Source organism: Maniola hyperantus, chromosome 20, assembly GCF_902806685.2.
Source record: "Maniola hyperantus chromosome 20, iAphHyp1.2, whole genome shotgun sequence".
NCBI lineage: Eukaryota > Metazoa > Arthropoda > Insecta > Lepidoptera > Nymphalidae > Maniola > Maniola hyperantus.
This window is the reverse complement of record NC_048555.1, coordinates 8104067-8123455: the sequence shown is the minus strand read 5'-3', so window position 1 is coordinate 8123455 and position 19389 is coordinate 8104067. Positions and strand designations below refer to the sequence as shown.

The window sequence follows — 19389 nt, the reverse complement described above, 5'->3', positions numbered from 1 at the left end:
ACAAATGCGAAAGTGTATCTGTCTGTCTGTTAGCTTTTCACGGCCCATCTGTTTAACCATTTTTGACGACACTTGGTACGCATTTAATTGCGGACGAAAATTGTTGGTAAACTAATGTTTTTGGAGTGATAAAATACGTATTTGCAATCCATACTTAATATTACAAATGCGAAAGTGTATCTTTGTGTCTGCTAGCTTTCTTTACACAGCTTGCGTTCTGAGGAAGGACACAGGCTCACTTTCTTACGCAATATCTCCTGTCTGTAAGAACTAATAATAATTTACACTGAAGTGTTTCGACGCTCGAATTCTTACAACGTTCATGTGATGAAAAATCTCATACTAAGCATACCTGCTGATGACAATATTTTGACAGCACTGACTATTGTCAGTGCTTCAAAATGGTTACAAATACGTTACTTACGTCCCTCCAGTCTACACTCTTACCCTCTAACAAATAAACCTGGAATAGCGGTGGAATAGTTATACTCTGATTGGTGATCTACACAATAGGCTAACTAGAAACAGAGACAAACTTGCAGCTCCTGCCTTCCGCCTCAGGAAAGTCCAAAAGTCATTTGTGGGTATGGGTATTACCTTTTATAATAAAATCCCGCAAACTATTTTGGACTTACCTTTGCACAAGTTTAAAAAATCTATTAAAAATATGCTCCTGAAAAAAGCATATTACACAATTGAAGATTATCTAAATGATAAAAGAGCGTGGATTTGACCTGCAGCTCGTTCCAGCAACGCACAAGACTGCAAATACTATTTTATACATGGCATAATCTTGTACCTATATCAAATATTTGAAAAGAGCAACCGCCGAGTTTCTTGCTGGTTCTTCTCGGCAGGAAAGGCATTCCGAACCACTTGTAAAAGTTTATACGAATAAAAAAGATTTTCATTTTCATTTTTCATTTTCTGTTTTGTCTTTCTCTGTCATCAGTAATTTGACATTTGAAGAAAAAAGACAAAACATAGTATAACTATTCCACCGCTATTCCAGGTTTATTTGTTAGAGGGTTAGTGCCTACGTAGAGGAATATTTCAGTATGCAAAATGACAAATATGCACTCACCGACCAGCGCCAAAATAACCGTGAGCAGTGGCGCCGCTGGGAACGACACGGTCACGTTGAATTCGAGCATCTGCAGCAGATCCACTGGAACAAAGCACATGCGGAACGTGAAAAATAAACAAAGACACATTTCTCTGTGCAAACGTAAAAATATGTTACAATTGTATAACTAGAACCACTGAATTTCTATTCACTTTATACAGTGATATTTTTGCACAATAATAGCATAGCTTAACAATGGTACCTACTGATTGGACTGATTCTACACACATAAATTTTAAGAGTATTCGCATCCTCTTCTTACTTATGCATTTAGAAAAGGACAGATACAGTTTGACACCCCTAAGGGGGTGAAATAGGGGTTTGAAACTTGTGTAGTCCACGCAGACGAAGTCGCGAGCATAAGCTAGTCTCGTACTAAGCGTACTGATCAAAGAATGTAAGCCATTCGTCCAAGCCACAGACTCCAGCGCGCGAAACTGTAATACGATCAAACGCAGTCTCTCTATGAATTTTTCATACGGCACAAGGAGTAGGTAATGGTGTCGCCCGAGACGTCGGATCATTCTTTACGAGCCGACAACGGAAACCTTTAAAAATATACGAGTTTACTCGCTGTACTCCGAGCGGACGATCGTTAGCACTAACTCACACCAACTAACAACCAAGTTTCAAAATCAGTTCAGATTTTAGAATAAGCTAACCAAAATTAGATAGAAAAATATTCGCGTTTTAACTTTCTATTACTACCCCTACTACCTACTATAAATGAGAAAGTGTGTATTTGTTGGTTTGTTGGTTTGTCCTTCAATCACGTCGCAACGAAGCAACGGATTGACATGATTTTTTGCTTGGGTATAATTTAAGACCTGGAGAGTGACATAGGCTACTTTTTATTCTGGAAAATTAACCCACGGAATTTTTAAAAACTTAAATCCACGCGTACGAAGTCGCGAGAATCAGCTAGTTATAAATATAGATGATCCCGATTATACTCACGTGGTGAGTCGATATAAGTCCGACTAGTTCAGGAACACACCCGGGTTCGTCTAATCACGTGAGTAGGTAGGTATAGTATGTATTATGTAATCAACTCTGTCTATAATTTAAAAAATATTTGTCCACAACGCAATAATAATTATTACCATTCACGCTTTTCACGCATTCACGCTAAGATATATCAACTGGATAACTGAGATCCCTACATCAGCTGAAAAAACACCTGTATTCCTCAAACGGTTGAACAAATTTTTATCAAACAAGAACTATCTCGATCAAAGACTTTCGAATAAAATAAACCGTATTCAAAACTGTCCATCCGTTTGAGCGCTATGATGCCACACACAGATACACAGACATACAGACTAGGTGTGTTACGGATATCCGCATCCGTGGATGCGGAACAGCCGCATTAATTCAGACATCCGCATCCGCATCAATTAATGCGGAGCTTTTACGGATGCGGATTCATATTTGCAATAAGTCACGACTTGCAATGAAAATGGGCAGGGCCTGAGTGGCGCGTGCCTCGCACGTGTTTCATAGTTGATATCTTCGGTCGCTAACTGACCAATCAAAAAGTACACAACGGTACCTAACAGGGATGTTACGAATATTCACATCCGCATCCGCAAATGCGGAATATTTGCATTAATTCAGACATCCACATCCGCCGATGTGAACTTCTAATAATCCGCATTTGCATCCGCGTCCGCGGATGTCAAAACATTGGCATCTGCAACAACCCTGATACAGAGTCAAAGAAATGCTGATACCTTCCACAAAGCTGACATTCAACAGAGCTGTCATAACCTCAGCTCACGCGTTTTTATGACGTCACTCAATTTTCCAGTATACTGAAAACTGAGTGGCAACACAGTATGTCATTCCAAAACAATAATATAGGTAGAAAACAAAAAAATGTATAATTTAATTACTTTGTACCACAAGTATACGTATCTACAAGTAAATAATATAAAGGGAGCTAAATATTATGACAAACGTGGTAAAAATCTGAACAAAGAAAAGCTTAAATATGAAATCTCTTCCAACAATGCTAAGAGCGTGGGAAAAGTACATTTGTAGGTTCAGCGTCGTAGTACAGTATAGTACGCGATATAGTGGTGACAGGTCGAGATGACAGGTCGAAAGACTGTAGAGTTTTATAAGATATTCAGATTTATAAAAGCCCTAAACGAGTCACGAAACAGTGACTAGTGGTACGTTAACATGATCAAACAGCATTTCTAAGAATGTTTCAGGCGCCACAGAAGTAGACTGAGACTTCGCATTATTCTTTACGAGTCGACAATGCAAATCTTTCAAACTGTAGTTTCTATGAGGAAACGTAGAGAAAGAAAGAAAACAGCTACTATTCAGCGTAGTCCAAAAATCTAATCAAACACCTCATTTCACCAAAAAGAAAGTATAAAGACAAGTTCCAACACAATTACAAAAATCCTAAAGCCGTAACCAAAAAGGAGGTATCAGTGCATTAACGTCCTTTACTCAACCCCGATACAGTATCAACGTAACAGGATTGAAAAGCTGCATAGGGCACTTTTCACGGAAGCCCGACTTTTTGTAGCCCATCCGTAACCCGCACAGATATGGGCATATACAAGTACGCTAGATAAGGTGTGCCATAAAAAATTAGAGTATTTTTTTGCGCTGATTGAAGCATTCTACCGAGCATACCGCATTCCGAACCAGAGGTAGATGCAGTTGACGATTCAAAAGTACTTGTAAAAGTTTTATTGATTAAAAAATATTTTTATTTATTAATTTATTTACCGGGAATTAAAATTAGCTTTGTGTCAAATGGTCTTCCTGTTGATAGTTGACACTATGTTAACAAATGGCTCATTGCTAACATTTAGTTCCGATTACGCTCACATGACTCTCATTGCTGTTATTAGCGTCAAAATTGAGATAATCAAGTTGCTTCAAAAACAATTCGACAAAAGCAAGTCCAGCGTACTTGTATTAACAGAGATCAATGGTATCCCGTAATAAGATAAAGGTTTTATCGTCTTTTCGTTAGCATAGTTCGCGGATCGCCCCTGGTCTGTCCGCTGTACGTGGATGTTTGTTTGTGTTGGGATAATCCCGGTACATTGTCCGCATCGGGCGTAAGCACTCCTTAGGTTACTGCACCTTTTGATGTCAAATAATATTTGAAACAGTTCCATGTGACGTTGCTCAAAATACGTTACGATACAGACTAGCGTTTATTCTGTGCGTATTACGGTTCATTTTTATTTCTCTAAGAACCGGTTGCCACCTGTCGCTGTCGCGTCTGGATTTTAATCGGATGTTCCAGTGGCAGTACATTTTATATGAAGCAATTCACACTTGTCTGAAACCAATTTTGTCTCAAAATGTTTTGTCATTGGAACATCCGTTTAAAATCCGGGACCGACAGCCGACAAGTGGGAACGGGCTGTACCAGAAGCTTTTAACTTAATTAACTTCAATTTCGTTTATATTATACACAAGGATTTAATACACTCACAGAGCTTGGACTTATTTCTTAAAAAGGTAGTATATTTTTCCATTTTCCTTGCATTCCACATGCTTAACTTTAAATGTGTACTATGACAATTCACCTTAATATGTCGCGTCACACAAACTTTTATACAACAACTATGCTACAAAGCTTTTTACTTGATTATATGAACTTTGTTTGCGGAAGCGGTGCTTGAAAATTATTGTTCAAGTATTTAACAGTATTAAATGTTTTGTTCTGAGCTTTAAAATACCAAGCAAATGTACATAACGATATTCGCTAGTGGTTGCGCTCGCTTCTGCGACATGTACGATGATGTTTGTGCGAAGAGTGCCAACTGGACCTTATTACTGCTTCCTCCGCTGTCCATCCATCCGTCTGTCTACCAAGGGGCTGTTATCTCATGAACCCATAATAGGTAGAGAGTTGAAATTTATATTGCCGCTATAACAACGCAAAGCAAAAATTTCAAAATGGCCGCCGTGTAAATTAAAACGGATATGGCTACTTACTTTTTATTTCGGAAAATCAAAGAGTTTTACAAAACTTAGTAATGAGATGGTTTGCATCCCGGGGATGGATGTAGGCTCCTTTTTATCCCGGAAATTCAAATGGGATTTTTAATAATTTCCACGCGGACGAAGTGGCGGGAATCATCTAGTAGGTATATAAAATAGATTAAAAAAACATTGTTACGTTTACGTATTTCTGTATAAATCGAACTTGTTTCTTTCATGAACATTTTTTCTTTATCAAACGGAATCACCCGTTGCAGATAAGCTAATATTTTCAGTAGAAATTGTAAATTGCATCGTCATCCCTCATCATTCATCATGCAAAATTAATTTCACCGGTGTGCTCCCGCTCCGCATGTCCAATGCGTACTTTCTATTTTTTTTAGGGTTCCGTACCTCAAAAGGAAAAACGGAACCCTTATAGGATCACTTTGTTGTCTGTCTGTCTGTCTGTCAAGAAACCTACAGGGTACTTCCCGTTGACCTAGAATCATGAAATTTGGCAGGTAGGTAGGTCTTAATGCAGACATTAGAGGAAAAATCTGAAAACCGTGAATTTGTGGTTACATCTCACAAAAAAAAAATTAAATTGTGGTCATGAACTAAAAATAAGTATCTTCAATTTTCGAAGTAAGATAACTATATATCATATGAAAGGGCTTCACTTGTGCATTCTGAAACAGGTTTTTATATGTATTTTTATGCATAATAGTATTTATTATGCATAATAGTTTTTGAATTATCGTGTAAAATGTCAAAAAAATACGACTGTAGTACGAAACCCTTGTTTGCGCGAGCCGAACTTGCACTTGGCCGGTTTTTTTTATTTTATGGAAACTCGCAAGATTTTCACAGATATGCGAAGCCGTATGTATCCCTGATGGTAGATTGTCGTCGATGCTTAATTACTAAGCTTAATTACATGCTTAATTACTAAGCATTTAAAGTTTGATAAAAAAAAATGCAATGTTTAGGCTCACCAACCATAGAGTACCAATCAGTACTCTTATTATAAATGCGAAAGTGTGTTTGTTTGTTGGTTTGTCCTTCAATCACGTCGCAACGATGCAACGGATTGACGTGATTTTTTGCATGGGTATAGATAGATAAAGACCCGGAGAGTGACATAGGCTACTTTTATCACGGGAAATCAAAGAGTTCCAACAGGATAGGAAACCTAAGTCCACGCGGACGAAATCGCGGGCATCATCTAGTAAGTTTACATTCACAGAATATACAGCCCGGACCTTAAGCTTGCACAAGGAAATAGGTCCAACCCGTAGAGGCTTCAATAGAGAATCGTTTAAATTGTGAGATAAAGGAGGGTCCTTCAGTACATCATTAAATTGCATTGAACAATATCACCGGTAGGTGCAATACTATTTCAGTATTTCAAGGAATGGCCACTAAAATACTTAATTGGATTTCAAATCTGGGTTATCGGGTGAGAAAGCTGACGCTTGCCGTTAATACTAAAGTCCAGTTGCATGACAGGCGGTTTAAGTAACGTTATGGTTACCGTTAATCTTCGATCATCAATAATAAAATAAGTAAATCAAAGTGGGTTGCACAAATCAGTATTAACACCTCCATTACCCTAATTTGTTCAACCCATTTTACTCATATTGATAGTCTTAATTTAACGGTAATCGTAATGTAACTCTAACCGCTTGACATACAACTAGACTTGAAGTAAACTTAGCTCATAATAAGTTACGGAGCTTAGGTACTTTATACTTTGATGTAGAATCTCATTACTACTTCAAATATGCAGTTTTATATTGCTTTATAAAATACCTTAAGAGTAGGTCCACTTTGATACTTGTAAGACACTTTTCTAACAGAGGTTTTTAATGTTCTTATCGAAAAGGGAAAGCTGACTGACTGATTGACTGATTGACTGACTGATCTACTAACGCACAGCTCGAACTACTGGACGGATCGGGCTAAAATTTGGCATGCAGATAGCTATATGGCGTAGACATCCGCTAAGAAAGGATTTTTAAAAATTCAACTCAACATTAAACCCTTCAACAACATTCAAGGGGGTAAAATAGGGGTTTGAAATTTGTGTAGTCCATGCGGACGAAGTCGCGTCGGAATAAGCTAGTTAATTATAAATAAGAAGTTTCTCTACTATGATAGTGTTTTATTTCCCTGTATATTTACTAAGCATAAACATTTATGAACATAGTAGTTTTTATATTATACAAAAGCGCTCCAGAGACCGCACGAGCGTCGGAAACCGCACGATTATTAAACTTTATGTTAACAGATATAAACCCTGTGTATACAGTATGTTTTATTTATCTAGAACCGTATGGGCAATGTTGCATTTCTCTACTATTATAAAGTTTGTTTATTTGTGTGTGGGCGATTCACGCAACATGTTATCAAAAAAAAATCGGTGCTGTAAAACCCCTAAAATACAGCTTGATTTGAATTATACGTAGGAAAAAACGCGTCTTCCGTTGACGCGGAATTTTGGAACTTTTACTCAGAACCAGTTGTATGACGTGCGGTTACAGTTATGGTTAAACTTTGACCGTCAATGAAAGCAAAATGGGTTGCATAAATCAGGGTTTGTAAACTTTGATAAATACTTTTATACCATTCATGGAAACATGAATACGGACGTGTGCACTGATTTTGGCGGTCAAAGCTTAACCTTACCGTGACGTTTTAAGCGCCTGTCACGCAATAGAACCCGTAGGGCGATTGTCTAAAACCTGCATCAATCATTATTACAATCTCAATTGTTCTGATTGGCTGAATTTGTGCGATTCTTCTTGCAACAATGCATTGTGGCCAATAGTGAGCGAGCATTAACCAATCAGAGATGATTGCGATCGTGACATTGTAGCTGTCAAACAACCGCGGTAGGGCCACTGTTCACTTTTCATTTTAACCACAGTACCTGTCACTCATGTACCAACTCTCCGATTGTCGCAGACTGGTTGAAGCGGAATTCCGCGTGTAGATTTTTGTAGTTCAAATTATTTTATCTTACACTAGCTTATGCTCGCGACTTCGTCCGCGTGGACTACACAAATTATAAACCCCTATTTCACCCCCTTAGGGGTTGAGTTTTCAAAAATCCTTTCTTATCGAATGTCTACGTCATAATAGCTATCTGCATGCCAAATTTTAGCCCGATCCGTCCAGTAGTTTCAGCTTTACGTTGATAGATCAGTCAGTCAGTCAGTCACCTTTTCCTTTTATATATTTAGATTAGCTGATGCCCGCGACTTCGTACGCGTGGATTTAGGTTATTAAAAATCATGTGGGAACTCTTAAATTTTCCGGGATAAAAAGTAGCCTATGTCCTTCCCCGGGTTGCAAGCTACCTCTATACCAAATTACGTCAAAATCGGTTGAACGGTTGAACCGTGAAAAGCTAGCAGACAGACAGACAGACAGACAGACACACTTTCGCATTTATAATATTAGTATGGATTTGTCGCTGATCTTAAACCTAATGTGGAAATCTTATTGCAGCTAAGCGAAAGTAAAAATGGTAGCCTACAAAATCCGCCAAACGCTGTGCTGTCGCGATGACGAAGATCGCCCACCATTCATCATATGAAATTAATTTCGCTGCCACTTTTCCGGTCTCTATTCGTTTCTACGACTTTTAGAAAGAGATTTTCATTTCGCGTTAACAACCTCCTTGAAACATACGTAATTATAGCAGCCGCTAGGACTACAACGATAACTTAGGAAATATTAGAACTTAAGCCCTTAAGTTGCAAATTGTAGGTATTACTTTTTTTTACAATCTTAAATATTATATTATTAAACTAATTGACTCGATTGTTTCTCAAAATCAAAATAGACAGCAAAATATTTTATCGAGTCTGCCACATCATTATTATCTGCTTATTTTCGCAGCCAATACCTCTCGGTACTTTACGTAGATTACGCCCTACTTGGAAGCGAAATAATTGATCAAATTACATCGCAAATCGCCTTAGAGGAGCAAAAAATTGCCAAATTAGATACTTAAAACATTTTGAAGCATTCGCTTTCAATAAACATATATTTTTCGATATTCTCCGCTATGAAAATTATGTATTTCGACGATAATAATTAGTTATTATGGCTTATTTTGTTTGATCGGAGATGAATTTAATTTTAAATGTTTACAAGTCAGGCTTATAAATCATACGTAATTATAACGTTTGCAAAATCGCTGTACCCCACAGTCCGAGCAAATTGCCAATATATTATTAGGGCATGACAATAATAATAAGCTGTGGTAGCCTAGTGGTTAGGACGTCCGCCTTCCAATCGGAGGTCGGGGGTTCGATCCCGGGCACGCACCTCTAACTTTTAGGAGTTATGTGCGTTTTTAAGTAATTAAAATATCACTTGCTTTAACGGTGAAGGAAAACATCGTGAGGAAATCTGCATGCCCGAGAGTTCTGCATAATGTTCTCAAAGGTGTGTGAAGTCTACCAATCCGCACATGGCCAGCGTGGTAGACTATGGTCAAAACCCTTCTCACGCTGAGAGGAGACCCCTCCTCTGTAGTGAGCCGGCGATGGGTTGAGCAAAAAATTGCCAAATTAGATACTTAAAACATTTTGAAGCATTCGCTTTCAATAAACATATATTTTTCGATATTCTCCGCTATGAAAATTATGTATTTCGACGATAATAATTAGTTATTATGGCTTATTTTGTTTGATCGGAGATGAATTTAATTTTAAATGTTTACAAGTCAGGCTTATAAATCATACGTAATTATAACGTTTGCAAAATCGCTGTACCCCACAGTCCGAGCAAATTGCCAATATATTATTAGGGCATGACAATAATAATAAGCTGTGGTAGCCTAGTGGTTAGGACGTCCGCCTTCCAATCGGAGGTCGGGGGTTCGATCCCGGGCACGCACCTCTAACTTTTAGGAGTTATGTGCGTTTTTAAGTAATTAAAATATCACTTGCTTTAACGGTGAAGGAAAACATCGTGAGGAAATCTGCATGCCCGAGAGTTCTGCATAATGTTCTCAAAGGTGTGTGAAGTCTACCAATCCGCACATGGCCAGCGTGGTAGACTATGGTCAAAACCCTTCTCACGCTGAGAGGAGACCCCTCCTCTGTAGTGAGCCGGCGATGGGTTGATCATGATGATGATGATAGAATAATGTGAGCGTTACTTTACTTTTACAGCTTTAATTTATTTTTAATTCAAAAGCAAAGGAGACAGCTGCTTTGGTGCGGACGCAGAGTTCTTTTTCTATCCATTAGCGAAAATGAAAGCAAAGGATAATAATGTTTAGCTTCCGGGAAAAAACATCAACCCTACCTTTGAGGATTTAGAGCAACAACAGAAAAATACAATTAAAATATAACAACAGTAATGAATCACTAGCCATATTATAGATGCGAAAGTGTTTGTTGGTTTGTCCTTCAATCACGTCGCAACTGAGCAACGGATCGACGTGATTATTTAAAAGGGTATAGTTAAAGAGCTGTAGAGTGACATAGGCTACTTTTTATCTCAGAGTTCAAAGAGTTCCAACGGGATTTCCAACAGGAACGGCGACCTCGCACCGGAAGACACAGCGTTGGAAGATGCCACACTAGGTGGACGGCCGACATCAGAAGAGTCATAGGGAGCCGCTGGATTCAGGCCGGCCGACCTATGTCCAGCAGTGGACGTCTATCGCTTGATGTTGATGATGATTTACAATCTTAACTGATTCAAATCATATTGACATTTACAATTCATTTTAGTATGGATTAGTATTAATATAGTATGGATTAAAGGCGCGTTCGCGCTCAGAAAAGACACGCCGTGCATTTACTAATTTACGAGTATTATAGTCCGTACAAAATGAGAACTCATTCGCCATTTTAACTGACACAGAATTAAAATGGCGCTTGAGTTCTCATTTTGTACGCTAAAATACTTCTTACAGTAAACTTACTTAAACAATAAAATTTATCGTAACGTTTCATCTTAAATCGAGAGCTAATTAGTGGAAACAATTAAAATGAATGCAATATCGGTGATGGTCTGTTTGTCACATTCCGCGATGCGGTCCCTTTGAACGTGACGCTGCATTATACAAATTATGCGAAATGCGGAATTTTAGCAAAATAAATTGGTATTGGATTTATTTCGTATTAGCTTATTGAGTTGTTGACGATAGAGACGCAGACCTCATACATCAGCCGTGAAATAAAAACGCCCAGCCAACAACCTCAAATAGTAGGTACATAATATAACATACCTATTGTACGCGAAAGGTCGAAACTGCGATCGGGGAGGGAACACCCCGCACACCCGCACAGCCCCAGCGCTAACCCAGTGCGGGCGACGTGCGGGTATGCGGGGCGTCCCCCCCGCGTCATACCCCGATTGCCATCTAAACCTATCGCGGACTATACGTATCACTACCCATATTAATTATAAATGCGAAAGTGTTTGTTGTTGGTTTATTGGTTTGTCATTCAATCACGTTGCAACAGAGCAACGGATCGACGTGATTTTTTGGATGGATATAGTTGAAGTCTGGGAGCGTGACAATTTATCCTAGAAAAACAAAGAGAATCCCGGAAACTCACGGCTTGTTCAATGATTTTCAGGTTTGGTATAGAGACAGCTTGCATCCCTGGCACGGATCTAGGCTACTTTTTGTCCCGGAAAATCAAATATTTTCCAAGGGATTTACAAAAAATTCTAAATACACTTGAACGAGGGCATCATAAATTTGGTACAGAGACGGTTTATCCCGGAAAATTGAAGAGTTCCCTCGGGATTTTTACAAACCCTAAATCCACGCGGACGAACTCGCCATCATCTAGTACTAGTACCTACACATAAATCGTTGCCTATACCTATAAAGACGTGATGGAACTAATAAACAAATGTTTTCAAAATCAATGCCATCATGTTTCCTAAGACCAATCTATATTCTCGCCAGTCGCCACTTAACTGAAATCATAGCTGTTTCATTTATTTAAAATATATGAAAGCATTATCATTCAAATAATTAAAAAAAAATATAGATACACCCTTCTTTCAGTTAACCATACTAAGGTATACAGATAGGCAAAAAACTTCAAAGCATCCAAATATATTATTAGGTATATTTATACCAGGAAAAAAATATCACATATTTTATTCCCCAAAAAATTAGCTAACCGTCAATGAAAGATATTTGATATTCACGAAGACGTGATAAGAGAGTTTTCCAGTCCTTTACGTTAAGTATGTTTTCAATAGCCTCAGCCGGGATAAGTCGTCATAGCGACCAACGGATCCCATTGAACAAATCTACCCTCATCCGATATTGTGAGATTGAATAGTTTATTCTGCAAACGCGGGAGCTCCTTACAGATAAAAATCACCTTTGAATGCTTAAGTCCAGTATTGCTTTTAAAAACAGAGAATATGACGTTGATCGTATTTATCAAAGAGGCTAAAAAAAATTAAAATACGAATAGGCACATTTAGACTGAACTGGCCGGTACTATCTACATTTTAACTTTACAGGATGAAGAAAAAACTTGTTTCCGCCTTCCGCGACTTCGTTCTGCGTGAACTACACAAATTTCAAACCCCATTTTTACTCCCTTAGGGGTTGAATTTACAAAAACCCTTTCTAAGCGGATGTCTACGTCATAATAGCTATATGCATGCCAAATTTCAGCCCGATCCGTCCAGTAGTTTTAGCTGTACGTTGATAGCTTTTCCTTTTATACGAGTATAAATAGATAATGCTTGTTATGAATACTACAAAAATATTTATTTTGAGAAATAACAAACAGCACTACTATCCTGAAATAAAATTGTATTCTTCATTTCAGAAATTTTCTCTGTATTGTTTGGTAGCTACATCGTGATAAACTACAGAGAAACAAAATATTAAAAAACAATTCATTTACCCAAGAAATTCAAAAGGTGATCCCCAGCTTAACCGAATCTCCAGCACTTTAGAGTAGCCGTAATAATTGAAATTTTTCATCTTCGGGAAAAAAATTAAATTGGAATTGAAAACAATCATCGGTATCGAATCACTAAAGCCAAGTGGCTAGAAACAAACAGGGAAAGAAGCAAATTATCTGTACCCGGCTAATTGTTGACGGATCAAAGCGGGGGAGCTAGGTAAATCCGACCTGTACCCTAAATACGAGTTTGCACATCTCGACAACGTTGATAGATTTCGAGTAGGTATCGAAACAATAACGTCAGTACAACGCTTACAGACGGAGTGGAGTGCAGCGGCTTCTTTAATCAACTTGAATTCGGCTTATTTATTTTGACATACGGTAGAAATTGTTATAATTAATGTGTGCTCTAGCGACTGGCTCCTCGCGACGACTATCGCCCGTATCACGTAGGGCGCTTGACGCAGCTCTACAGTCTACTCGCCGAACCGCGACTTTAGGCATACTATCCGCCAATCACTGCACCTCGACTCCAATCGCTATTATACTCAGCGCCCTCGGTCGCTAATCTCAAAATGGACCTAAGCTTCGTTGTCTTAAAGTACATAATTTATTACCCCCATTTCCATTTTACAAAGTTTCCCTTTGGGATGTTGGCTGTAGAAGTCAAGAACATAAAATATGGGTAACTAGATCCATTACCCTCTAATGTTGTCTATGGTGTTTTGGCCTTCGAAATTCATCTTCGTCGTCGATTCGAGTCGTCGTGTGTAGAGTGATACTAGGGGTACTGTTATATTTTATTTTTGAAACGGCAAGAGCAGGGTGGGACGGCCGCGGGCGCTATACGCAATTATTGTTATTACAAAGAGATTGCCGCTGAGCCGGCTCAGAACTTGGAGTTTTTCGCAAAATTCGTTCAAACAATTCATAATTGCACTGTTGCTGCGTGTTGTAATATACCGAGAAAGTACCTAATTTGGAGAAATTTTTTTTCATGATTTTTTTAGTACTTAACTCAAGGGAAATTTTAGGTCCGGAACAAATCTAGCGGAAATTAGGCGCAGGAAACCTACATGCGACAACTTCGCTTTGTTTTTGCAACGTTGGCACGCACAAGCATACTCTCTTCGGCGGTGTTCCCACTAGATTTTAACATGGAGTTATTTATATTCCTAAAATATACGGTAAGGGTTTTTTTAACTAGAACCCCCCTTTTATTCAAGGTCATTCATTGAGTTTATAACGATTAGGGTAAGGAATCGCCTCCAACTCCTAAGTAAAACAGCAGTGGTTTAAAATCACAATTATACCTATATGTATATGTTTTTCAGTTAAATAGTCATTGAAATTCGGAACAGTCATCTGGGCTAAGGTAGCCATTACATCTAATATAATCTAATACTTACCAATGAATACAAATATCTGGTGATGAGCATATCGGAGCAGCATCGATATTGAAACGGTCTGTAACAATGGAAAATAAAGAATTATATCATCATCATCATCAACTCATCGCCGGCCCACTACTGAACACGTTAGTATAGTCTCACGTAGTACACTCTCACTCCCACGTGCAGACTGGCAGACTTTTCATACCTTTGAAAACTCTTTACCTTACGATGTTTTTCTTTACAATTCAATTGCTTACGGCGACTACGCACTTCCGTCATCCGAGTTCTATCCGTGAGAATACCAACGATTTATCTACGACATATTATGTCATAAGCTACCATACAAAACAAAAAAAAACGAGCCGAATCGAGAACCACCTCTTTTTTGGAAGTCGGTTAAAAAGGAACGTATTTTCACGGACTCAGACCAGATGAGTGCGTAACCGCCGTTAAATCGCACACACCTAACTCCAAAAAAGAGGTGCGTGCCCGTGATCGAACCCCGGATCCCCGAATAGCAAGCCGACGTCTAACCAATAGGCTAGCACCGCTTAGGTTACAAGAATTCATTATGTACCTGATTATTTACTTTTTAAATTCCATGATAACGTTTTGTCAAGAAAGATTTCGCAACATACGAGTACTATAAGAATATGAAGAAACTGAAACTTAGTCAAATGAAGTTTCTATTTCAATTGCGATTTGAATGCAGATTGAAACAATTAAAGTAAGAGTATGAGTATGCCGCAGTATTCCCTCTTCGGGCACTCGGTGTCATCACAGTAGCCTCTTGGAATTATTTAATTTCCTTCATTATAAACTAGATGAACACAACTTCATCCGATGAACTTAGGTAGAAAATGACCCGTGGGAACTCTTTATTATTGCGCCAGTGGTACAAAAGATGAGGGGTAATAGGCTGGCATGGTTGAGCATGCTATGCGGAGGGAAGAAAATCATGACACTTGAAGAATGTTAAATATGCATGTAGATCGTAGAAGGAAAAAAGAGGAGAGAAAAACCCAAAGAAAATGTGGATGGATTGCGTGAAAGAGGATATGCGTGTAAAAGGGGTGTTGACGTATGACAGAAGTTAGTAGAGTTAGTGGAAAAAGAAGACATGTTGTTCCCACCCCACATAGCGTGGAATAAAGACAAGAAGAAGATTCCCGTGGGAACTCTGATTTTCCGGAATAGCCTATGTTCATCTCCGGAACCGAAGCTATATCTGTACTGAATTTCGTCAAAATCGAATAAAAGAATGAGCCGTTAAACAGTTACTATTTAACGGCTACACTTACAGACACACTAGACAGATACACTTTTGAATTTATAATATTAGGAAGGGTTTAGCCGTAGTCCATCACGCTGGCCAAGTGCGGATTGGCATTCACACACATTTGAGAACATTATGAATAACTCTCAGGTATGCACGTTTACTCACAATATTTTCCTTCACCGTTAAAGCAAGTGACATTTAATTACTTAAAATGCACATAACTCCGAAAAGTTAGAGGTGCGCGGGATGGAACCCCGACGTCCGATTAGAAGGCGGACGTCCTAACTACTAGGCTATGAAAGTTCAAATGTATACGTGTAGATGATGGCTCAATATTAGTATGGAGTTAGTAGGGATTCTAATAGTATTATTTACCAAATTAAAGAATTCCTATACCGTGATCATATTAGTGCCTGTGTGGGAAACATTCACTGGGGCCGATAGCACTCTTACTTAAATGGATTCAATCTGCACTAAGCGTTTCATTAATGAAATTCAATCGCGGGAAGCGGCGCAGGGAGCAAATGATGTGGCGAAAAGATTGATAGAGGCAATGCGATATCCTTGCCGGGAATGTGCGATACATTCCTATTTCGAGTGGTGCGGCCTTAACTATTGTTTGTGTAAAAATACGTGCAACAAGTAAGCAGTGCTACTGATTCTGAGCACAACTAAATTTTAGAGTATTCGCATCCTCTTCTTACTAATGTAATATGAAAAGGACAGACACAGATTGACAGTTTTAAATTTAATTTAGAGCTGTCAAACTTCGTGACTTTAGCTGCCAGTCGTGAGCATATTGTTTAAATTTGTAGAGAGCACTATTTAGAGTCTTTAAACGTAAAATTCATGTCCCGTCCTTTTTTAGCAATAGGTACAAAAAAGCAAAAGATGCAGATACTCTAATTTTAGTTTAGAGAAAGGCAACAGAATCGGCGCCAGTGTCTGTGTATTCACGTAGAAACAACATATTTAATCATCACCACCCATATTTCTTTGCCATCGATTGCCATCTCAACCTGTCGCGGAGGTAGGCACGTAGCTCACAACGCAATGGTCTGTATATAATGCGTCCACGGTCAAGCCGCAGTTTTTACAGCAGCCGTAAACAGAAGCATCGACCGACCGTTAATATTAAAAGCCAATGCCTTTAATACTTGGCAGACCGAGAGAGTTGTCATATTACTAGAGCAGCAATATCCTGTAGACTGAAAATTACTGGTATAACTTTACCAGTCGTGCTTTTTGTCTGTCATTAAATTCCCGCTAGATCTGCTTTTACTGTCTCCAATAATATCGCTATCTTTTGCACGACATAACTCTCGCGGTAATATAATAAGAGTAAAAGAGTTAAAATAAATAAATAGATAACTAAATATGAACAGAGAATGTATCATTACTAGATGGAATTAAAAATCGCTATTAGAAAAGACACTGAGAATGATTCAACCTAGCTTAGCGGTCAAAATAGCGCTATCCAAATGGATGCATAGTTTGAATCCAGGCGTTTCCGTAAATTTTTATATTTGTATTCAAAAAATAATTTGAAATTTCTTTTGTGTCTGGGCAAAACATTACAATCCCTACTTTATACTAATATTATAAACGCAAAAGTGTTTCTGTCTGTCTGTAATATGTCTGCTAGCTTTTCACAGCCCAACAGTTAAACCGATTTTGATGAAATGTAGTACAGAGTTACATTACATCATGGGGACATAGGCTACTTTTTATCCTGGAAAATCAATGAGTTCCCACGGGGTTTTTAAAAACCTACATCCACGCAGATGAAGTCGCGGGCATCATCTAGTAAAATATAAATAGTAAAGAGGCATCTTTAGGCAAGCGTGCTTCAAACTAGTTCTCATCATTGCTTTCCAATGACTGTCGTCAAGCGCAAGCCAATTTTGTTAAAAAATAACACTTTATAACACAGGTAACTTACTTTGTTTTTCAACTGAGTCTTACAATTCGCAACGTAAATTTCGTATTTCTTTAAATTTTTATTAGGAGTATGTATATAACCTGACCAGATATATAAAAAAACTTGCTCTGGGGGCGCCACTAGTATGTGGTCTTTGATCACTATAAGTATATGGTCTTGTATAAATTAGTTCCACAGGTTTTTCGCAATATGGCGAGGTATTTTATTTTACTGGTCAGGCTTTAACAAGTTTATTCATGCATTCATGATCTGCCGCTCTATGATCATTGATCTAACTCAATGTGCACTACCGCCCACGCCAGATCCATCAATCACTGTATCGCTTCTTGTTTCTAAGTTTGGGGTATCGTGTTAACACTACATTGTAACTACAGTACGCGGCCGAAAGTAATGTACATGGCCTTTAGAATGACATTTCGGCTTTGTAGAGCGTTGTCTCTGTCACTCATACCTATATGACGTTTTGTCGGTCTCAATGGCAGAGACAGTGCTCTACAGTGCTATCTCCTTCTAAAGGTCGATGTACATTACTTTCGGCCGCGTACTGTATAGTGTTGTGTTTCAGCGAAACAGTGATCTCATTAAATTAAGTCCATGTTTTAAAATATTTCAAAACAAAAACCTATTAATAAAAAGTTTTGTACAGGGACGATTACAACATGCAACAAATTGCAAACAAAGTTTGTGATAGTTTTAGAATTGTATGATTGAGCACTACAGTTGAGCCATTGTAATAGTCAATAGGCTTCCTTTGACGGTTGTCAAGAATTAATGTTAAAAAATACAATTGCTTTTGAATCGTCAAGTAAATCTACCACTACTGGTTCGGAGTTTCCTTCCTACTAAGAACCGGCAAGACAATCGGTACAACCAAACCTAAAACTATTATTTAGATTTAGAAGATACAAAGCGTTTTGCTCCGTCTATTATTTTGCCATTGAATCCCACTACGAGCACCCGTGTAATTTACCCCGTTGTTACAGTATTTAATAAAAGGATTGGAAGTGTTAAAATCGAACGCAATAAGCCCTCGAACTATATACATTTGCAATGGTACTCGGACAAATAGATTTGTAATGTCTGTCAGTTTATGAGCGATGGCCGGCAATCAATTGCGTTTCGGCGGCATTCCACAATTTACTTTGTGCTTTGACAGGCATGAAACCGGAGATATGTCCGCCAATATGCACGCCGCTTGACAATTGATTAATACAATTTCTCTGCGCGCTGACGTTCGCAGTATAATTCCTATTTCACACGGTATGGGACAAAGACCAGCCTTAACACGAAAGTTGTGATTAGATATCACATTGCTACAATCTCAATTGTGGTGGTTGGCTGATTTTATGGTATTCTTGCTGCAACAGTACATTTTGGCCAATAGTGTGATAAAGTGTAAAATTTGGCTCGCGTAAAATGTGTCTAAACTTATCGATATACATATTGTTTTCGATTGCAGATATTTCTCTAATCCACACTTTTAATATTATAAATGCGAAAGTGTGTCTGTCTGCCGGCTAGTTTTTCACGGCCCATCATACAGAGATAGCTTGCATCCCGGATTTTCTTAAAAATCTAATTAATTAATAAGCAAACCCACAAAAATCGCGGAAATCATCTAGCATTGTTATAACTTATAAATCATCTATGTTTTTTGTGTTTGTTAAAAACATTATTTTATTTTTGAATAGTTTTACCTAGTAGGTATGCCTAAAACGCACCTTACGTAGGTAAATAAAGTCCATAAGGAGTTTTGTTTTGCACAT

The 19389-nt window shown here is 38.2% G+C and overlaps 1 protein-coding gene across 1 annotated transcript in view; it reads right to left on the bottom strand.

Moving 5' to 3' along the window:
* Positions 1–19389, bottom strand: part of LOC117991559 (membralin) — a 140254-nt gene that overhangs the window by 110322 nt on the left and 10543 nt on the right. The window contains exons 7-8 of the mRNA XM_034979155.2: positions 14418–14475; positions 1085–1168 (exon numbers count right to left, since the gene is read on the bottom strand). Coding sequence (XP_034835046.1) covers positions 1085–1168; positions 14418–14475 — 142 coding nt within the window. The remainder of the gene's footprint in view (positions 1–1084; positions 1169–14417; positions 14476–19389) is intronic.